The sequence below is a fragment of the Staurois parvus genome, unplaced genomic scaffold, assembly GCF_062004578.1.
Source record: "Staurois parvus isolate SC_StPar_1 unplaced genomic scaffold, SC_StPar_1.0 ptg000151l, whole genome shotgun sequence".
Classification (NCBI taxonomy): Eukaryota; Metazoa; Chordata; class Amphibia; order Anura; family Ranidae; genus Staurois; species Staurois parvus.
The window spans coordinates 23,404,510-23,427,967 of record NW_028317947.1 but is presented as its reverse complement, the minus strand read 5'-3'; the positions used below and the strand labels follow the sequence as shown (position 1 = coordinate 23,427,967).

General features: G+C 42.7%; 1 protein-coding gene across 14 annotated transcripts in view; it reads left to right on the top strand.

Annotated features, from left to right (window-relative positions):
* Positions 1 to 23,458, top strand: part of LOC149464619 (microtubule-associated protein tau-like) — a 201,848-nt gene that overhangs the window by 43,618 nt on the left and 134,772 nt on the right. For 13 of the 14 annotated variants that reach the window (XR_016312369.1, XM_089674657.1, XM_089674656.1 and 10 more), the window contains exons 2-5: positions 2,947 to 3,120; positions 11,370 to 11,456; positions 13,887 to 13,952; positions 15,325 to 16,137. Coding sequence is in view for 13 of the 14 variants with exons in the window: in XM_089674657.1 (XP_089530783.1) it covers positions 2,964 to 3,120; positions 11,370 to 11,456; positions 13,887 to 13,952; positions 15,325 to 16,137 (1,123 nt within the window). In the remaining variant the exon portion in view is untranslated. The remainder of the gene's footprint in view (positions 1 to 2,946; positions 3,121 to 11,369; positions 11,457 to 13,886; positions 13,953 to 15,324; positions 16,138 to 23,458) is intronic. The other variant, XM_089674662.1, reaches the window with a different exon arrangement.

The following is a 23,458-nucleotide window of genomic DNA, read 5'->3' as shown; positions in this document are numbered from 1 at the left end:
TTACAATTCCCTCCAGGACCATCTGGAATGAGGTTTGGGATCCACTACACTTACCTCCAGTCCCATCTGGAATGAGGTTTGGGATCCATTACAATTACCTCCAGGCCCATCTGGAATGAGGTTTGGGATCCATTACAATTACCTCCAGGCCCATCTGGAATGGGGTTTGGGATCCACTACACTTACCTCCAGTCCATCTGGAATGAGGTTTGGGATCCATTACAATTAACTCCAGGCCCATCTGGAATGAGGTTTGGGATCCATTACAATTACCTCCAGGCCCATCTGGAATGAGGTTTGGGATCCATTACAATTACCTCCAGGCCCATCTGGAATGAGGTTTGGGATCAACAATTACCTCCAGGCCCATCTGGAATGAGGTTTGGGATCCACTACAATTACCTCCAGGCCCATCTGGAATGAGGTTTGGGATCCGCTACAATTACCTCCAGGCCCATCTGGAATGAGGTTTGGGATCCGCTACAATTACCTCCAGGCCCATCTGGAATGAGGTTTGGGATCAGCTACAATTACCTCCCAGGCCCATCTGAAGTAAGGCTTGGAACCCACTGCAACTACTTTCAGGCCCATTTGCAGCAAGGCTTGGAACCCACTGCAACTACCTCATGGCCCATCTGGAGAAAAACTTGGGACCCATTGCAACTACCTCTGGAAATCTGGACTGAGGCTTGGGACCCAACTTCCTCCACATACGTTCACACCAATTCTTGAGTTCATCTAGAGTCAGTTGTGGGACCTATTTACATGTACAGTACTTCAAGTCCTATCCCGACTCAAGCTCAGGAACTGTTTCTGTTTTTCTGGGACCATCCTGAATAAAGCTTGGGACCTACCACAATTCCTTCGAGTCATCCGGTCTCAGCCTTGGGACCCATTAAAGCTTCTCGCTCCATCACCGGCCTTTTTGTTATCACTTTTTGTGATGTACAGGATGTCTTTATGGATTTTAGTTGGGCTTCAGTTAGTATATTGGTACATGTCCATTGTGTATTAGTTACAGTTCTTCCCTGACTTCCCTGAATACTATTTTGGAAGGATATCTGTATATATGATATGTATGTGTGATGTGTTTGTGTATATGAATGTACAGTATATGGTATGAGATGTGTCTGTACAGGACTGTATATGGCTTGGATGGCAGAATACTTTCTTGCCTGTGGTAACCAATCCAATCTCTTACCTTCTAACTTGGACCCAGGGGCGGACTGACCTTTTGGAAACTCTGGCACTTTCCGGGGTCAGTAGGGGGCCCCATGAGATGCCCCTGGTACCTTTTTCATAGGCTTTTTTGAGTTTGAGCAAGGACACAGGGGCCCCATGATCCCCTATTGCCCGGGGGCCCCATGAGTTGTCAGTCTGCCCCTGCCTGGACCATAAAAAATATAACTGGAATGTGATTGTCTGCTGTGGACAACACCTCCAATTTCCTGATGTCTAAGGACACATTTCTGCTTAGGTCCCCATACATACAAATGTTGGAGATTAAAGCTGTGTGATCAATCCCCCCCCACTGAACATTGCTTGGTGTTTGGACATGAAGGTGTTCCAAGTATTTTATCTTTATCCTGGTGAATCACTGTCCTGAAACAAGCATGCATAGAAGAGCTCTCACCAATATGTTCATGATGTTGCAGGTCCGTGACTTCCTAGCACATCGCTCAGTTCATCTTTGGGATTTGAAGGAGATACCTGGTACTTCTGGGTATGGGAGTAGCATGTGGGTGAGCCAGTGACACAGGACCCCCATAATGCCATAGAAGCTCTGACTCCAGGTACTCGTAGCTTAGATAGGAGTTTCCTTTCACTTCTGGAGGCTGAACAGAGTGGCAGGGAAGGAACAGATAGGTAAGTATATGCTACTGGAGAGGAATAAGTTATGAACCTTCCGAATTGTGAATTGTGTGGCCAAAACCCACATTTCACCTAAATGTGATTCACTGCAAGTGAATCTCCCAGGTGCATGTGTTTTTAAATTACAGTGGTTCATCACCTGTGAATATTTGGTGAAAGTCACATTTACTGCTTTATATATATATGCCCCTAGTGTCTTCATGGTCATAATTTCATTGTTCATTTTAAGCATGGAGCTCTTCTAATACAATTACACTTCTGGTAATGATCCGAACACACTGATCATTACAGAATGCATCATTGATCCTTTTAGAGCAAGGATGTCAAACTGGTGGCTCTCCAGTTGTTGCCAAGTCCCATCATGCCTCTGCTTTTGGGAGTCATGCTTGTAACTGTCAATCTTGCAATGCCTCATGGGACTTGTAGTTTGGCAACAACTAGAGGGCCACCAGTTTGACACCTATGATTTAGAGTGTAAAGACCTGTCTGTATATCATTCGGTCCAAATCTGTTTTATGCTTCCTATGTATGACTGGAAGAACTGGTGTCCTCCGTTTTTGACAGTTCCTCCCATGAGGTCCAGGCTGTTGGTCTCCTATAAAAGTGTGGCTTTTTTTTTTTTTTTTTTTTTTTTTTTTTTTTTAGTTGTTGGGTCAGTTCCAGGATTCGTAACCTTGATCAGAGTTGCTGAATGAATCTGCAGCTTATAAACCAATCATAACGAAAGTGTCCACATTAATAAGTGTGATGGCTGTTAGGTTCTGCAGACGCTGCGAGTGTTTCCTGTCTGCGCTGTCTATCCTAGCACAGTCATTGTACTCCTTCTGCTCTTTGGCAGTGCACCAAAATTGACAATCCCCTGCGGGGAAAGGAACCATTGCGTATAGAAGCACATTAGCATCTTTGAGATTTTCCTGATGCCAGCTTCTGTCAAGCAATGAAATTCTGAATATTGTTTATATGATCACAGTGCCTCCTGGTTGACTGTGCTGGTAGTGCGCCACTACTTGGATGCAGTCACTGTGTTAGGTGATGTTGCGTAACTCTACATTAACAAGAATATCTCTCTCACAGGTTGACCTTGCTCCAGGATGTCTGATCATTACCAGGACTACAATGCAGTGGGGGACCATGTTGCTGCTGACGGGTCCCATCATGAGGTCGGCTCAGGAGGGTCTGCCATAGACAATGCTGCCCATGGCCAGGAGGGTGTCATCCGGCTTCCATCTGCATTACAACATGGAGGTGGTAAGTTAAGATCTTGGGGTTAGGGGACAATAACTGTGACTGTCCACACTTGTAGAAGCTATCAGACAATATACCTTTTATTTGTAAGACATTTGTGATCGCCTTTTTTTTTTTTTGGTTTTCAATCTGCAGTCAACAAAGTTTTTAAAGATGGATCTGGCCTGTAAAACTGCAATTGGGCTCTTTTGCCCTACCCAGTGCTATCAGTCTAACATCAGAATGATGCAGGAAGAGATTGTGCAGGGATGATTTTATCTGGGCGCTGCTTCTCCTTACTTGACCAGTGGGCATGTTAGGGGCAAAGAGGTGACACCACTGTATTCCTTCACTGTAGTAGAAAAAATGGTGTCACCCACCTGGCTCCGGAGTGTAGCAGGGGTGCATGAATCACAAAACGGAGATCGAAATATTTCTGGAGATAAATCTATCCATCTATCTATTGATTTTTGCTTCAAATGACTCTTAAAATGGGGGGTTTGGTTGTCCTTTTCCACTGCTGTTTTTGTTTAGGTGCCACTATTAAACATTTGTATCCCTTTTCACCCTATTCTCATAGATTTCTTATACCTAAACATGTCTTGTTTCATTTCCATTTTGCTGGCGCCCCCTGTTTGTGTGGCAGCACTGCTTTGCTGCTCACCACCTCCCCCTACACATAACCGAATCCCAATGGCCCCTCTTGCTGGCATTGAGGAACTGTATGATTGTGTGAGCCTGTTGGAGCCTTATGACTGTAGTTTGCCAGGTAAGATGTTCAGTATAAAAGTAGGTGACAGCCGTAGTAGAGAAGCCGTATATAATAGAATCAATGATAGACCTAGAGAGTACTTGTGAAATTAAAGCGGGACTCCAGGCAAAAGACATTTCAGGATTTTACCTTTTATAGCCCTTATCCTGTAAATGGCCTATCCTTCTTTTACAGCTACCAGCATCCTCCATGATCAGTGTTCAATACCCTCTCCTCAACTTTCCCAAAATCATAATTCTGATACTCGCCTATCTGCCAGAATCTGCTTCTATGGCTACCTCCCCATCCCAGTGTGCTGATTAGGCCAGGATAAAGGATGCCATTTGATTTCCTATTGTGTTCAGCTGGTGAAAGACTTTAGTGGAAACAGGGGCGGACTGACCATTCCGGAAACTTGGGCACTGCCCGAGGGCCTGGGGTCAGTAAGGGGCCCCATGAGATGCCCCTGATACCTTTTCATAGGCTTTTTTGGGTGTGGTTTGAGTGTGGGCGAGGACACAGGGGCCCCATGATCCCCTATTTCCCGGGGGCCCCATAAGTTGTCAGTCCGCCCCTGAGTGGGAATTCGGATTGCTCAGCACCTGTTAATATTTATTCATTTAATTAAGGGGTGATTTTGCTTTGCCTGGAGTTCTTCTAGTATATAGAATACTTTCCCAGTTTTCACAGTAATAAACCATTTTCTTCTTTACAGGAACATAAATCCATTTCAGCAGCTGTTCATACAGTTTATTCTTACCATCTGTATTTAATTTTCAGCCTCCCATTATTGACCAGAAGGGTTTTCATGGTTTGTTTCCAGAGTTTTGTGCCTCCTGGGAAGTAAATGTTATACCACAGTTTTATTTTAAGTGATATTGTGCTGTATTGATTGTTTTCTGGGGGGGACAGACACCTTGAAGTTTGTGTGTCAGCAGGATTCAGGTTTGCCATGACATTGCATCTTTCACTGCTGCAATGCATCGTACTTACGTGTACTAAAACAAAGCATTGAACCATGCAGGAAACGATGACACTTACTTAAAAAGAAGGGTCTTCCAAAAACCGATATTTTGTGTATGAAGATATTGTAGAGTAGTAGAGATAAAGATCGAATAGGTAGTGTCTGTCTGTCTCTGTCTCTGTCTCTCTCTCTCTCTCTCTCTCTCTCTCTCTCTCTCTCTCTCTCTCTCTCTCTCTATCTATATAATCTCAAAATACAGTATAGAAGGGATGTGTATATACAAATAATCCCTATAACCAATCATTCTATATAGTCTCTGTATAGTGTAAGAGTAGTATTAAACTCTCAGCCGTTCTTCGTTTATATATTATACTGAACACAATAAAATAAACATTCCCTAGTAAACGTTTAAAAAATTGTTAAAATTCTTCCCCCAGCACTTGCAGCTTACAACTTTCAATGCTGCTAGCTCCTGCTTCCCTGAACTTCCGGTCTTCACAGAACAATGTCAGTCTGCAACAAGCCTATTAACTTTGAGAAGAGAGGAGCAGGGGAGTGCCTTGCCATCCTAGGCTATGGAGCTGTGTGTTTCTATTGATGTACAGAGTGTAGGGAGGCAACTCTAGTCCCTGCATGGAAGGGTGACTCCATAGGATGATGCAAAAGAAAGCAACCACCCTAAAACTAGAGCAGTCATGACAGCGTACTAGAACATAGGCAAGGAATGCAAGATAAAGAAGTTGCATACTAAGTGAGTGGTTGAAAAAGGAGGGTTAATTACCCCTAATCACCCATTGGTTTGTTTCCCAGTGACCTCTGTATGGCCATCAAATTGTCAAGCTTTTTGCTGGAATCTTTGGAATGGTTCAGCATACCGATGTTTAAACTGATTCCGATGCTGAATTTAACCACTTCCCGTCCAGCCCATGTACATAAACAGTCGGACCGGAGAGATGCCGGAGCGGGTGGACGTTTCTAAAAGTCCCCTTGCATCCATTGCCTGTGAACGCTCCCTGGGAGTGCGCGGCACCGCGATCGGCACTCGCTGTGTCCTCTGGACCTCTATGTGAGGTCTTGATTCATGTGATCACTGATTGGCCAATCAGTGATCACATGAATAGTAGTACACAAGATGTCACTTCCTGACATCATTGCTTACTACTTGTGAAATCTGTGAATGATCAGAGAGGTCACATAGTACCGAGCTATTCACAACAGCCCTGTACCATGTGACAAGCTGTGACCAATCACAGCTCACACAGTATTTATCAATGGCTGCAAGAATGCAGCCAGACAGAAGGAGAAATGATTGCTTTTACAGCCTTTATGGGTGTAAAAGCAATCGGTGTAAAAAAAGAAAAAAAAATCATCACCCCCCACAAGTAGTACAGTGTTACTATGGTGACACTGTACTGTTAGGGTAACAGTATATAAAAAAACATAAATAATATAAAAAAAATAAAAATGTAAAACAGAACTTTGAAAAATTATAATTTTTGGTTATAAACTAATTTATTGGGTTTTTTTTTCACTAAAAAGGTAGATGAATACATTTTGGCCAAGATTTATGAAGAAAGATTATTTATTTGCAAAATTGTATAAGAAAAACACTTTTTTTTTTTTTTTTCAAAATGTTTGGACTTTTTCATTTTATATAGCAAAATAATAAAAATCCCAGCGGTGAATAAATACCACCAAAATAAAGTTTTATCTGTCTCAAAAAATGCTAACAAATTCATATGGGTACAGTGTTGCATGACCACTGAAAGCTGAAAATTGGCCTGGACAGGAAGGGAGTAAAAGTGTCCGGACCTGAAGTGGTTAAAGTATAATTAAAGGCAAAACTTTTTTTAGGTTTGGATAGAGTGGCGAGGGATTAGAACACCTGTCAGTTTTGTCATCTGTGCCCCCATTAGGGAGATTCATTCTCTCTATTTGTACTGTTTACCATTATCATTGAAATTGACAGTAAATGAAAATCCCACATTTTTGGGTTGTCCCTAGAACAGTAATAGAAGGGAAATCTTCCAATGGGAACACTAGTCCTGGTGACCTGAGGATCCCTTCATTTGCAGGGATTTTCCTCTTCCTTCCTGTTTTGGCTATGGGACAAGAAGTGAAGATTAATCCCCCCTCCAAATGGGACACAGATGGCATACAAAACTGACAAGGGTTATAACCCTCCCTTACGCTTTCCAAATAGAAACAAATGGTTTTTTTGCATATAGTTCTACTGTTAATGGTGGTTGTGACTGTTTAATAGCCTATTAAAAGTGGAAGCACCCCCATCTGGATGAATGCAATGTTATGTGTTCTAGGGTGATATTTAAGGCAAATTTCTACTTTTATGGTTAAAGTATATGTCCAGAGACTATCCAAATTTAATCCCAAAACTTCCACTCCCTTTCTAGATCATGTTCTGCACTATTTTTTTTATTTTTTTTTTTTCATTAACCTAGGGAAAAGGCTGCTACTGCATTGAGGTGACCCACAACCCACAGATACACATAGACATGGACAGATGAAAATTGTAAATGGGGATTTTTGCGATTAGCTGTGGGAGATCCAGCGGGTGTTCCCTGCGATTGGCTGCAGGCAGAGGATCCATTGAAAACAATGGAAGCAGGGCTGCGAACCACCTGTAAATTCACAGATCGTTTGTAAAAGTCTGTAGTTTTTGCAGTTGTCTGTGAATTTCTATTACGGCCATGAAGTGTTCATAAAAAAAACAAAATTGTGTAAGTCTGGATGAGCAGTGTATCCTCCAATAGTGCTGCTCATCTGAGTAGGAGGGAAGGATTGCTGATGAGCTGCTGCTTCTTAGCCAATCAGCACAGCACTATAATCCACCCCTTTCCCAGCCCACCACATTTGACTCCGAAGAGACTGGCGGCCGGAGTGGGGCGGGATAGGGTGGTAAGTAGAGGATCTAAAATACCTGAGGTACAGACTCCCTGGCAGGCTGACAGCTCCTGCAGCTATTTCTGACCGTTTGCATGTAATCATTTAAGCAGCAGTCACCTGCAAATGATCAACACATTGGAAGCTGCAAGAGCTGTCATCATCCCTCCTGCAATTAAACCCCTGGGAACCCCTGCTGGGTCTCCCACAGCTAATTGCAAACGGCCCCATTTGCAAATGTGAATGGGGCTTAGATCTTCAAAGGTTTAAGCTAGCCATTCATGGGTATGGATTGGAATCCGACTAGTTCAGCAGTGAATGGCTGAACGTTGATCCATGTAAGGGTAGGGAGGTTGTACTGAAGTTGATCTACCCATTGACTTATGTACAACCACCCTGTCTTCTTTTTCCCCGCTTGTTGGGTTACTCCGATAACACCTCTGGGGTTGTATTTGCCGCAGACTTTTGTTTCTCTTCTGCTGGATCAGATTTAACCCTCCACTGATCAGAACTGCAGGCTATAGCCTTCAGCACGGATCAGTGTATTCTGACAGTGGGGAGGGTTCCCTGCTGTCAGAATACAGTAGCTCAGCGGGGAGGATTCCCTCATTCACCTTGAATACGTGGATGGGGAAATCGGGTCTGTTTTTTTTAACTCGCTGGTTGAACGAAACAACCGATCCATTTAAGGGATGCTTAATCAGTGTATTCTGGCAGAGGGGAGGGTTCCCTGCTGTCAGAATACAGTAGCTCAGCGGGGAGGATTCCCTCATTCACCTTGAATGTGTGGATGGGGAAATCGGGTCTGTTTTTTTAACTCGCCGGTTGAACGAAACAACCGATCCATTTAAGGGCTGCTTAATACAACAAATTGAACAGAAAACAAGTCAGTTTATAAATTGTAATCTCCCCATGCTGTAAAATGAAGGCAGTACCCTGCATTCACAAGCAGCTGTGACATTTGACAACATAATTGTTGTTCTGCGATTTCTGTTATAGCTCTGCTATTACTGTACGGTAATAACTAGGGGAACCTGCTTCAGTGTACATCCGTGGAATAATTAGTGCAAATCTGCAGCCTATGTATAGTCTAAAATGATCTTATTAGGTCAAGCAGAAAAAGCATGCTTGCTGTTTCGGTCATGGCGCTCCATACTCTGCTAGTTTTAATATCCCAATAACCTATTTCATGAACCTTCCTTGGAATCAGGGTCACATTTCAGAGCAGGACCGGATGCATCGACATTCCATGTAGTTCTCACCCTCTCCGTTACTAGGGCTGAGCCAAATCCAGAAGAGAGATGGTAACAGGCACATATTCTTCAGTTCCTTGCGGGAACATTGGGGTAACTCAACTAACCTTTGTATGAAAATCATTATACATTTATTCAATTGTAAAATATCCAACCCTAAAAGATCTTCTTCTCTGACATGTAGCATGTATTGTGTATCATGCAAGCAAACCAAAAACTGGAGAACACAGGACATTCCACACATTTCCTGCCCACCCACAATACCCAGGTGCACTCCATAATCTAACAGGCCTGGTCAGACACAGCTCCCCTCTTCCTCTGTACTACTGTCTGCTTTAGGACAATTGTGAGAAGGGTTGGGGCTCTGCCTGCATAAAAGGAAGCATATTTGCAGTATGTGAAAAATATTTGAATATTTGAAGACCTATCAAGAAAAACAACATCCAATGCAATGTTGCACAGAGGAAAAAAAAAAAACTTCAGCTGGGCTTTAAAGCTGAACTCCAGAAAGTCGGTCACTTTGTAAAATGGTCCATGACACCCCTGGGCTTATCTCCTTAATTTATATCTGACAATTTCAGGGAGCTCTGGGAAGATAGCCTTCACTACACCCTGGTCCCCTCACAGGAGAGATGCTTTCTTTTCATACACAGCATCTCTGCCCGCCCTTCTCTTCTGCTGCCCATTCACAGAAGCCTTTATATTCTGTGAATGAGTTTGCATAATACACAGTGCTGTGTGACTGGACAGGAAGAAGGGTAGGAGCTGGCACAGCGACTGCATGCATCTCTGCAGCTACTAGGTCTAGTGTCAGTGGCGGATGGGTTGTGATAGCTGAATGTGTTTCTAAATATTCTCAGATATATATTTGGAGAAGGATTTGACATTGTATCTAGTATTGTGCTTTATAGTTATAGTCTCCCATATTGCCCACTTCAAGTTAAAGTGGAACTCGTGATCGGAATGGGCAGCCAAGACCACTTGGGCTCAGATTTGGGGGAGACCATCTTTACAGTTTAACATTCAGCTGTATTGCTAAATTTGTACCATTCTCCACTCTTATATTAGTGCTCGAAATATAAAGTACAAAAAAATAAAGTGGACCTAACCTAAAGTTTTTTTGTTTTTGTTTTTTTAAGGTACTAATCTGTTAGCCTTCATATCCATCTCTTCCTCCTTGGAGCCTAGGCCTAGGTTAAAAATGGTGCCTTGACACTAATGCCCACCGAAGTCCTGATACTTGTCAAGTGACTCATGGGGGGGAAGGGGGGTAGCATTGGGAGTGGGAATGGTCTAATGCCAATTTGGAAGATGATGTGACCCCCATTTACAACCTGGGCCTACAGAGATGTGCAGGAATCGGTCTCAAGACTAACAAAGGTACTTGCAGGAAGCAAAAGGAACCAGCACTGTTTTAAGGCCACGTCAGGATCACGTCTAATAGTAATATGGTCTTCATTGTAATAATCAAGATTAAACAACCTCTCATTGTAGAGGAAGCTTTACATTCCATGGATGTTAGGTCAGATAACTGCTAAACAAAACTTAGTGGACCATAGTGAGATACAGGTTGGCAGCAATGTTTGTAAAATAAAAACAAATCTAGAAAACCAGAGGTGATCATTGGCGAGCATCAAGTCTGAGTCAGGCTGGCTTGTCAAAAATGGCCTACCTATCCCAGACGTTTGCCTACCATGTTCTTGACTCCTAATGGGTACCCAAGTATAGTATTGAGAATAAACAGTAAACACCGTACAACATGGGCAGTGGAATGCGGCATCAATACACAAAAGTTACGAAAAATGTAATTGCCACGCTTGCCACATTACAGCTCAATCGAAATACCACTGCGGACCTGATATGCAGAGAGTTGTGAAATTGCACCCACAGATTAAATATTGGTGTCATAAACAGCTGGCAAGAGCAGACCATATGGAGACTGATTTTGAGGTACCCAAGATTAGGGCAGGTACCATCAACAGTGCCGTGTTGGAATTTTTTAGCTAGTGTTCTCTTGCCACATTATAAGATGAGATCAGAATGTAGAGGACTCGAAAGAAATGGAAATGGTAAATGGAAGGAAGGTAAGGTCATCTCCCATCATCAAACCACCACATATGGCCTGTGCCTGGCATAACGGATAATACATATCAAAAGAGAGGCTTTTATCGTGTCATTATGTGCTACAGGACTATGAGTATTGTCACTTTTACACTTTGTATATAAGTAATCCCCATTGTTGGGAACAAATCCTGTCAAATTAGAACCTTGTCTGACGGTCGGTGAAAGCTGGCGACAAGATAACTGCGCAGACTTGCAAAGGCTTATAACGGGACGTTCCGCATATTTTAGGATTATTGCTCGGCTGACACTTAACGCCTGCTGTCTTATCATCCTCTTACAGACGGGGCCACAGTGCTAGAGGAGGATCTAGCCAATGGAGAAGCACTAAAAGAACAGGGTCACACAGAGATCCCTGAGGCTACCACTGGTAAGGCAGATGTTGGCCAAGTTAACCGCTAATTTGCCAAGGTCGTGTTCGGGAGCGCCATGTCCCTCTGACTTTGGCACGTGTGGCTATTCTCTGCTTTGCTCTGCTGCTCTAAATCCTTGCAAGGGCATGCTTCCAATTCATGCAATAAAAGCTGGTTTTGGATCAAATATTTGTTAAAAAGCAGATTATTATTTGCTGAATGAAAAGCTCAATTGCAATGTAATACAATTACATACTTTTTTTTTCTTGCTAGGAATTCCTCTTATAAGTGAGTCTCTGTTGTATTTAAGTAGATCTTAACCCTTACTAACAATTACCACATTCATTTTCTTTTTTAAAAAAAAAAAATACTTTTGTTTTACCTTTTTTATTTCATACTTTTTTGTATCGTCATGCTGCTGATCTGCTTCAGACACTCTGCGGCCACTTCTATCTATATACATTTGCTTCAGCAGCAGTTGCATGCCACCACTCACAGTGGGCTTCCTGATGCTGTCAATGGTGGTACATGCTTTCGGTGTAATCATTGGAAAAGATGCTTAGTCTTCAATAGATGAAAATAAACCCTCTATAGGTAGGGACTACCTGCAGAATAAGTGCAGCAGAATATCTTATCATAAATTGTATAAAAAAATTATAGTTTATTCCAAATGAGATTAAAAGAATATGGTAAAAAGACAAAATGTACTAAATTTTACCGACAATCAATTAGAGTGAAAACACAGCCATGATGATGCATAGTCAAACCCAAAAAGAAATCAGCATGGATCAGCGTAATACAATATTGGGATGATTGCAGCCTCTGATTTCCCCAATCCACTAAATAGTCTCCAATAGGAGCACGTGTAATAGGGTGACAATGCAGGAGTGCAATTGGGAGACAAAAACAGAACGTTGTCATCCTATCACAAGACGTGCCTGAACATGATCCCTCATGGCAGTATTACTAGGCATTATTTAATGAAAAGCTTCAATTTAAAAAAAATAAATATTAAAATTGCTATCAATTTTTAAATATTTTTCCATTTTTAAATATTTGTAATTATATAAATAATTTAATGATATAATTTTGTATAATAATTTTAATGACTTAAATATTTTCAGGTTTTTAAATATTGAAAATTACTATATATATATATATATATATATATATATATATATATATATATATATATATACTGTGTATATATGATGTATTTTTTAAATTTCTTTAAATTTAATTTTTATTGTAACTACTTACATATTTGTGTTTTTTAAGTATTGAAAAGGACTATCAAGTTTTAAACATTTTTACAATTTTAAGTATTCAACTGATCCCTGAGCTAAAACGCCAGCAGATATACTTTGCCGATAATGAAAAACTATGCAACATTATGCAAAAAATGACTTCACACACACATAGACCCCTTTTTGGTTTCTTGCTATCTGCTGATGATTTGATGGACAACCTTACTGTGACCAATAGTGAGGCACAGGAGGTGATGACTTTTTTCTTGTTCATTTTTGGATAGAGTGTGAAATGGTTGGCAAATCTCTCAGGTTTTATTACTCCCTGCTCAGGAGATTTCCCCTCTCTTCTTGTTTTGGTGAATACTGGAAAGGGGACAGAAAATGATGAGTAAATCCAAAATTTTGGGTTGTCACTGGAACAGGAATAGAGTGCAAATCTTCCAACGCTTGTTGTGGTGACGTGTAAGTGAGGATTTCCTCTCACATCTGTAGTGTCTCTGGGTCAAGAACTGAAGGAAAATCTCTACATTAACCCTTCCCTACTCTATCCAAAACTAAAAAAGAAAGTTTTTTGACTTTAGGTATAATGTTGAGAAATAGAATACATGTTTTTCAGCCTAGAGCAGTCTCTCCCTACTAACACATTTTTAAAACTATTAAAAATACATTCTTCTTGATCCTTAGCCTTCTTTTACTGCAGCCCTGAACTGCTTCACTTTGCCACCTTCTATCGCCTTTGCTGATAAGTCGTCCTGTCTACCCACTCTCGTCCTTTAAACCTGATCTTGCTTCTTCTGCACACTGTGCTTGACCGCTTTCAGCATTTTCCTTCTTCTGGAATGGGCTTCTTTTCTGTATCTTTGATTCCTTCTTTACTATTCCAACCCGTCTCTCCGTACTCTTGCACCAATTCTAGCAGCACTTTTCTGGTAGCACGTTACACTTTAATTTCTGTCCCTGCTGAGGTCTGGTCACACAGCTGTGCTAGGTCACCAGAATTGCCCCAGCTAAGTATGGCACTCAGCCGTTTGCTTTCTGCTGAAATCTTTCATAATGAGTATCTCGCTTTCAAGGTGCTCACCAGCCTGCCTTCTTCAGCACGTTTGACCCTTATCAGCACAGCCTGCTTTAATCTTGGTGCGTCCAGCTAATGGGCACCTAGAACCATTTACTTGAACTTCTGTTTATGTCCTGCAGCAGAAGAAGCTGGTGTTGGAGAGACCCCCAGCCAAGAAGACCAGGCTGCAGGGGATGCAGAAAAAGGTACAGTCGCTGGCGTGTGTTCATTATACAGCTACTTATGGGGGACTATACACTGTCTGATCTTGCGCAAAGGAGTTGTTAGAGAAAAATTGGTCATCTAGAGAATATTGGTCATCTTCACCTTTTCTCACCAATGGAGAACATCCAAGGATGACTCTGTTGGAGATATACCCAGTATGTGCGCTGTGCATATGAAATTGCATAACCACAACAGAACTCGTACAAACCACAGTTAATCTCTTCAGTGACCTGAAGGCTGATTGGTTGCTCCCTACAATCTAGAAAAAAAACAAGGACATGGTCTGTAACCAATCAGAAACCATTTCGTACTGGTAACCTGAGTAAACTGAATATTGATAGGTTACTGCAGTTGGCACTCCTTGCAGTATTAATAGATATGCTGCTGAATATTATGTAATAGGGCTATATTTTACCAAAATGTGATTGAAGGCAACTGTGGGTTTTAAACAGGTAGCAGTTTTGTTTATTGATTAGTAAGCAGATTGATCACCCCTGATTTCTGATTGGTTGCTAGGAACCACATCCCACAGAAACGATGTGTCTGCGGTTACAACCGTTTTGTATGCTGCCTTTTAAATGAGACGTCTCAAGCATTCCACTGCAAACGTACAGTATATCATTTTATTGGTGGAATATAACATCAGTCAAAGTAAGCCAACATGTATATGTTTGCAGCGGAGTGCTGGCAGTGGCTCATCTTTTCACTATGGTTCGCATGGCACCATCCCAATACTGTCACTATGAGCACTCCTCTTTTACCAAAGTCGAACACTAGAAGTGCAGTCCTATTCCTCTAATTTATTTGTTTATGACTGTTTTTTATTATTATTATGGTCCAATGGTTATCTGTAATTGGTGACCGAAACATAGAGCTGTCCTCTCCCTCTTGCATCACTTATGTGTAATCAGAATAGGATGCATTGTAAATAGAAGAGGGGCTCTGATGTCCAAAGTTTGACTGGAGCAATTGAGGACCACTCTGTGTTTCTTAATATGAAAGGGGTCTCAGAATGGGGTTTGTCATTTTTATTCCCTCAAAGGGAATATGTCTATTATACTGTACATGAACTTGGTGTATGTAAATGTATAGCATCTGTAACACAATATTTGTAGTTTGTTAGGCACTTGACCCCTTTCATTTTCATCTTCACATTTGAGTATGATAGATCGGGGTTGGACAGATTGGTGCCATGTATAATGTTTTATGCACATTGGCTGTATAGTTCCTATTGAAAATGTAGCCAGCCCTGAGTTAGTCATTTTTTTGATATTTGTATAGCAGTCATTGACACACATTCATTACATGTTTCATTTTACTGCATCAAACTTGCCATTTGTACCCAAACCATAGAAATTAAACCCTCAGCAGCCACAGGGGAGACCGAGGCACAGGAGCTGGCACAGGAGCTGGCACAGGAGCTTTCTGGCAGCACTCCAGAAACCGAAACGCAACAGGAAGTGGCGGACATTTCTGAAACGTCCGATTGGCCACAGAAGGAAACACACCCAGAAGATTTCTGCGTTGTTACTGGGGACACATATGAAGATATCAATTCAGGGTGGACTGCCATAAGTAGTGAAGTTGCAGAACCTTTAGAAAGACAAGAAAAACTACATGACTTATCCAGGGGAACTAATGGTAAAGAGTATGATCAAGATGATTATGAAGGCAACCACATCTCATGGGAGGAGCGCAGTGAGGAAGGTGGAGAAGTGGAGCAGGACATTGTATCTTCTCAAGACATTGGGGAAGAGTCACCTCTGCCTCTAGAGCCGCAGACAAATGGTCTTGTGGTTGAAAGCTTTACGGCAGTTGATGCCAACAAGCTGCTTGATGGTCCTGTTTTCACTGAGTTGAATCATAAACAAGAGGATGGAGCAGAGAAGCCATATGTTGACTTAGCAGCTGGTACTTTCTCTGCAGAAGACCAGTTGATGCTCCCTCGCCCACGGCCCTCTGTGTCTGTTTACCAAGTCGAGGTTGATGCCAACAGAACCATAGATGGTGAGAACAAAACAGAACCATGTGAAGCTGCAGGCACACCTAGTGAAGAAATTGAAGGACAGCCTTCTCCAGTTAGCAGTGAGACTGTGGTGGCCCCCAGAAAAAGAATCTCTCCACATGGGTCTGGAATACCTGTCAGCCGTGTTCCTGTTCTCAGAGGTGTGTTTCCAGTTGACTTCTAATGTGGCTGGTCTACTAAAGCCGCCTTTTGACCTCCCATGGCTGCCTTCTGCTTTTCTAACTTGCTTGAAGGACACACATTGCAGGTGTGCACATCCTGTACCTTCCCTTTCCACCCTTCCCCAGTATTGTTCTATATGGTTGGTTTTGTGTCACCCATAGAGCATGACATAATTGCATGGTCTCTGTCTACCCCTACCTCACTGCATGTCTGTCCACTGCGCACATCATGTGTGCTCATCTAACACTGAGAGGCACTTAAGACATTGGATTACCAAGGCTCTGCTATAACAAAGAACTTAAGGAACAAGCGCTATTTTTTTTTTTTTTTAATCTCACCTTCACTGATTTATGAAGCTTGGTGCCTTCTCCGTTCGATGATGAATCACTTGGTGTTTGAGTTAGATCCTCCTTGCTTGAAACTGAAAATTTGATCCATAGAAATAGACAAGCCCTTTAACTATATATTAGTGGTTTGTGTTTTTGCTTTAGTGTATGTTCTAAATCATTTTGTTTGATTTTGTTAGTGGTATGTTAACATTTTTTACAGATATATTACATGAAGGAAAAATGTCTGTTTAAGCAATGTTCCCTGACCAGTGACTTGGGAGGCACATGTGGCTCAAAATGATCTTCAATGTGAATATCGGCTGTCTCTCAGCAATTGTTTAGTACCTGTTGGTCTAAGTTATGCTGTTCCAATGAATCAAAAGAGCAAACAGAGGTTTCACCATTTTGTTTTTATTTGTAGTATCTATTATTACAGTTTAGTAGTACAAATGTTTTTTGAGTGTTATTGCTTATCTTTAGGCAATGTACTCATGCAACACACTTGTGTCACTGTTCTTTCTGAAGTTCTCTTGGCAGGTTGCTCCATCTGGGAAAGACATTCAAAGAGAAAAGTTTACATTGTCAGTGTTGCCTGTAACTTGCACTCAGTAGTGCATTATACCGTGCAGCAAATACCTGGCTCGGTGCTTGTGTTTGCAGCATAGTAGCTTATTACCCTGGAAGTCTGGCACTTTCCAGCTTGGACTAAGAAGATGTGTCCAAACTCTGTGGTGCTTATAACATTAGATGTTGCTCACAACCTGGCAAGGTAATACCACTCCAAGCTTTTGCCTACCCATTGGCAGCCCACCATTAAATGCAGTGACCTCAACCACCAGTAGAAAGGAGCCCATCTTGACTTCTAAGATGCCAGTTGAGGGGAAAGCCTGATTCTTGGCTTGAAGCTAGAGTTGGGTGAGGCCTGTATAAAATGTATGGTGGGGTTCTGGTGGTTTCATGAATACAAAGAAAGGTATTTTGCTCGGTATTATTATTATTATACAGGATTTATATGGAGCCAACAGTTTGCTCAGCGCTTTACAATATAACGGGAGACAATACAGCAACAATACAGTTCAATACAAGGAGGTTAGGAAGGCCCTGCTCCTTGGAGCTTACAATCTACTAAAAGTATGTTTAAACTCCTTTTTGATGTCTGTTGTTGGGGGAATATGTTGCTTCTAAATGTTTTAGACCATGTCATGGTTACCTTAAAGCCCATTTGAGCTTTCAGTTTAAATATGCTTAATACATTCTAGGTACATCAAAACAAATGGTGTCTTACGTTTTTATTTACCTAATAAAACAGCCACAGGATGTGTAGAAAAGCATGTGCCTTGCCAGCAAGATGCATAGAAGGACATTTGCTCTCTGTGTGGAAGCAGTGATCTCTCTGCAGAGGTCCAGCAACACCCCCTGCTGCGTCACAGCTATAGTTTTTCAATCAGCACTCTTCTTCTGATTGGAGAGCTCCAGCTCTGACTTGGCAAAGGAGTGTGTCAGACCTCTGCAGAGGGATCATTGCTTTCACACAGAGCAAGGGTCCTTCTATGTAGTATAATGGGAGTAGACAGGCTTTTTTACTCAGGCTGTGGCTTCTTTCTGAAGAAAATTAACTGTAAAACTATGCACACATTATTGTTTTGATGCACATAGAATGTATTTAGCTGATTAAACTGAAACGTTTAATTGGGCTTTGAGGAAGCCTCACAACAATTTTCCTCAAGATGTCTTGCCAGTTTCCATAGTTGTAGTCTTGTAGCCTGAAGGGGGTAATCTGAGACAGGTTGGGTATCTTGTATTGATGGTCTAGATACATACATTGTGCAGAAAACACTAGGCTAGACCCAGGAAAAGTCTGGATGTGTGTCCAAGCAAAGTTTTTTTGGGTTGTCGAGAAACTGATCTCCTGGGTACCTTACCAGTGCTGCCACCCTACCTCTCCAGTGGAGTCCAGTGCTTCTCCTTCCTTCTCCAAAAGGTTAAATTAAAAAAAAAATGGATGTAGATGAATGGAGCTGAAAGCTCACGATCTCTCCTCTGAAGTTCCTCAAAAAGTACAATCACTGTACAAATAAAAAGGAACAATTTGGGTGGACCAGTCTTCAAATGAGATGTAAATTTACGATGGTGTGTATATGCAGTAAATGTCCAGCAGCTGTGAGAAAGTCATGGGATGGGTTAATCTTGACATCTGCCATGATGTCACCAGTAAAACTTCTCCTGTATGGGGGCCTTGGCCTTTAAACTATATTTGAAGCAGTGTATATCCTAGCAGGATGGAAAATAAACATTCCACTAGGTCTAAACATGAGGCGTGCAGTATAAAAATCACGATGACTGAATAGACAAATAAAATAGCAGCAGCATAATCCAAAATACACAACAGCTTAATCGTGTTAATACATAGAACCACCAGTGAGCATTCTGCTATTTCTGCTGCCGTTCCTCTGTCTGGTTACCGGATATATACCCTAGAGGTGACCAGCATACAACAGCATCAGTACGGTTACTGTTTTAATTTCAGCCATTGCATTTGGGATTTTTACAACCAATGTAGAGATTTTTCTTCTAGGACAAAATGGCATAATGTATGTTTTTGTCTTGACTGGCTCATCTTGGTGGTAAACACCGTTATACAATAATAGGCTCAAATCACAAAGATTTAACACACGGGTAAAGATCTACAATTTAATTATATGTCTATAATTTACAAATCTCATTGGACATAGCTGACAAATAACTGTCATTTTGTAAAATAAGTATCCTGTGACTGCTTTCTAAAAAAAAAAAAAAAGTCACACTTTGTACACCATTTTGGTTTTGCTGCACCTGAAATGTATTTAGGTGATTTAAACTGAAAGTTTAGTTGGGCTTTACCTCTTTGACATGTCTGTTTATGGCCATAGTCAGTGAACACCTAAACCAACCTTTCTCAACCAGGGTTCCTCCAGAGGTTGCTAGGGGTTCCTTGAGCTGTAGCTGAATGACCTACCATGTACTTGGCAGAGGTGGAGGTATGACGTCTATGATCATTCTGTCTGTCTTGAAAGGGGGCATTGAGACCACCACTGGTCACCAGTGTAAGGGAGGGCATCCTTCCCACTGGCCACCAGTGTGAGGCAGGACACCCTTCCCTCTGGCCAACAGTGTAAGTTAGGGCATCCTTTCCTATGGCCACCAGTATAAGGGAGGACATCCGTCCCACTGGCCGCCAGTGTAAGGGAGGACACTCTTTCCCACTGGCTGCCAGTGTAAGGGAGAACACTCCTTCCCACTGGCTTCCAGTGTAATGGAGAACACCCCTTCCCACTGGCCGCCAGTGTAAGGGAGGACACCCCTTCCCACTGGCCGCCAATGTAAGGGAGGACACCCCTTCCCACTGGCGGCCAGTGTAAGGGAGGACACTCCTTCCCACTGGCGGCCAGTGTAAGGGAGGACACCCCTTCCCACTGGCGGCCAGTGTAAGGGAGGACACCCCTTCCCACTGGCGGCCAGTGTAAGGGAGGACACCCCTTCCCACTGGCGGCCAGTGTAAGGGAGGACACCCCTTCCCACTGGCGGCCAGTGTAAGGGAGGACACCCCTTCCCACTGGCGGCCAGTGTAAGGGAGGACACCCCTTCCCACTGGCGGCCAGTGTAAGGGAGGACACCCCTTCCCACTGGCGGCCAGTGTAAGGGAGGACACCCCTTCCCACTGGCGGCCAGTGTAAGGGAGGACACCCCTTCCCACTGGCGGCCAGTGTAAGGGAGGACACCCCTTCCCACTGGCGGCCAGTGTAAGGGAGGACACCCCTTCCCACTGGCGGCCAGTGTAAGGGAGGACACCCCTTCCCACTGGCGGCCAGTGTAAGGGAGGACACCCCTTCCCACTGGCGGCCAGTGTAAGGGAGGACACCCCTTCCCACTGGCGGCCAGTGTAAGGGAGGACACCCCTTCCCACTGGCGGCCAGTGTAAGGGAGGACACCCCTTCCCACTGGCGGCCAGTGTAAGGGAGGACACCCCTTCCCACTGGCGGCCAGTGTAAGGGAGGACACCCCTTCCCACTGGCGGCCAGTGTAAGGGAGGACACCCCTTCCCACTGGCGGCCAGTGTAAGGGAGGACACCCCTTCCCACTGGCGGCCAGTGTAAGGGAGGACACCCCTTCCCACTGGCGGCCAGTGTAAGGGAGGACACCCCTTCCCACTGGCGGCCAGTGTAAGGGAGGACACCCCTTCCCACTGGCGGCCAGTGTAAGGGAGGACACCCCTTCCCACTGGCCGCCAGTATGAAGGGAGGACATTCTTCCCAGTTGCCACCAATGTACGGGTTAGTTTTCAACTTGCTCTCCAATAAATTGGTTTTAGCAGGTGTTCCCCAAGACCTGATATGATTTCAAGGGTTCCTCTGGAGTAAAAAAAGGGTTGAAAAAGACTGACCTGATCAGTATACAGTAATATATATACATTTTTTTTTCCAGCAAAATGGCTGTTTCTTCAGGTTCCCTAAGGCCTCATGCACATTGCTGCTTCTAAACGTGAGTTTAGGAACTTTTGGTGGTTTTGTTTTGCCAAAGCCCCTAAACTCGACTTAAACACCTATGTGTGCATGGACACATAGGCTTTTATTATCAGAGTTTAGCATCAGCAACATTTAGGGGCAGTTAAACGTCCCTCTCCTGAACGCAGAAGAATTGCATTTAGGAACATTTTGCCCAAAAAAAGAGATGTAAGTACTGGCCGTGTATAGTGCTTGGGCGTTTATTTCAGTGGAAAGTACTCTGGCCAATGAAACGAATAAAGACCCAAGGTCTAAATGTGGGTTAATGCGGTACTGCGTTTACATACGTTTTTGCCGTGTTTTTAGGAGGCCAGGAGAGCTCGGCGTCCAAGGGAGGTGAAGTGCACATGTAGCCTTAGATTCATTGGTATTATGTTATGTAGTTAGTTTGGGTGTACATGGTGCTTAGCTGAGTTTCCCTTTAAACAGTTGGAAAGATGGATTATGATTCTGGTTTGGTGAAATGTGGAACATTAAACTGTAGACGAGCAGAAGGCTCTGTTTGACTTTGTGTCCGATCTTCCTGTGACTAACAAGTATTTGCATGACTGAATGCTCCTGGGCTTCCAACACTTTAACATCCTAGTAAACAAAACATGATACTAATAACATAAAATGGTAATGTATTTGTGCAGCATTGAAATGTATCCTTGTAGATAATTGTGGATTGCTGAACATATTTAATAAGGCTGTGCATAGTACAACAGTGGAGAATGAAAGACCACATAACGCATTTTCCTTCATGCTGGTAAATTAAACCTGTATTCTGATTGGTGATCAGGGGTTAGCACACTTCACAAATTGCTCTATGCCTTATTAAATAGCTTGAATTGGGAGCCATTTTGTGGGCAGCCTGATTGTACATCGGATTAAGTTTGACATCACAACACCTTTTTGGGGCTCATTTATTAAAGTGTGTTACGGTATGACAAGTAAAAGATTTAAGTCAGGCCTGGAGCCAACACCATTAAATTAGGAACCAACGATAATGCAGCTTTGTCCTCAGGCTGTGTAGGGAGGAAGTGACATTTATAGACGAGAAAACTGCTAAATACACAATTAAAACAGATACGTGGAAGTTGTTTGACATGCCAAAGAATTCTGTATTCCTGTCCATTGAGTCCTGTGTCAGAAAGCATAGCTAGATCAGTAACTTCCACTACAGTTAAGGAATAAGGCCACCTTTCCACCCCCACCCTTTGATTAGATAATGAAGGAGCAGCAGCTGACTGATAAGCTCATCTCTCTGCTTACTGTTGCTCTTTTCTCCGCAGAAGATTAATGACATGAATGGTTGGAAGCTACACAACCCAGCCAAGCAACGATGGCAAGAATAGCCAACGAGCACTTTTAATCGCATTGGACCTCATTTATTAGACTGTTTTGTGTTGTAAAGGACCAGTAAATCTAAAACAAATTAGTAAAGCTGCCCATAGATTTTTTTTTTTTTTTTTCAGCCAGCAGGCCAAACGAAAAAAAAAACAATGGATGCCCACATCCACACAAGCAAGGTGAAAGGAGAAATCCCTGCTGTGCGTTGTATTCAGAAGTTTTCCAACATTCCCATTCAACAACAGTTGATTGTTCGATCGACTTCTGTAGAGCGAGAAGGACCATAGCTCAAATTTCCATCCATCTATGGCCAGCTTAAGGCTAGCCATACATGCATAGACTGAACAAGAGAAATCCTAGATTTCTGCATCCATGCTTTACAGTAAATGCTGCAGCACTTCATCTCCTTTCCACTTCAGTGTTTAATAACCCTTTAGTTTGTTTGTTTTTTTCCCATCTGCCTGGAGTTCAGCTTTAAATGTATTCCTTTTATCTGAAATCTGTCTTCTGTAAACCCTTAAAGACTCCTAGATATGGCAGTTATTGGCCGTTGTAGCCAACAGGTCTTTTTGTAGATGAGATCCATGATGTGCTCTACATTATTTGGAGACCTTTTGATTGTGGTTTGTATGAACACTTTGAGATTTATGTACTGTGGTGGTTGATCGTTCTCAGGGGCAGGTGGGATTGTACCCATGTAATGAAGAACAAAAACAAAAGCGCACCAACCTTGTGCATTACCTCAGTGAGTAAAGGGTGAATTTAATAAATTGAGATATATACTCACAAAAGTAACAATATTAGAAGCATCCCAGCGCACTGGGATAGCAGACACGTGCGGGTCCCATCCAGAGGTGAAACTCTCAGGATGAAGCTGACGCGTTTCAAAGGGTGATCCCTTCTTCTTCAGAGCTCTCTTCTCAGGATGAAGCTGACGCTTTTCGAAGGGTGATCCCTTCTTCCTCAGAGCTCTCTTCTCAGGATGAAGCTGACGCTTTTCGAAGGGTGATCCCTTCTTCCTCAGAGCTCTCTTCTCAGGATGAAGCTGACGCTTTTCGAAAGGTGATCCCTTCTTCCTCAGAGCTCTCTTCTCAGGA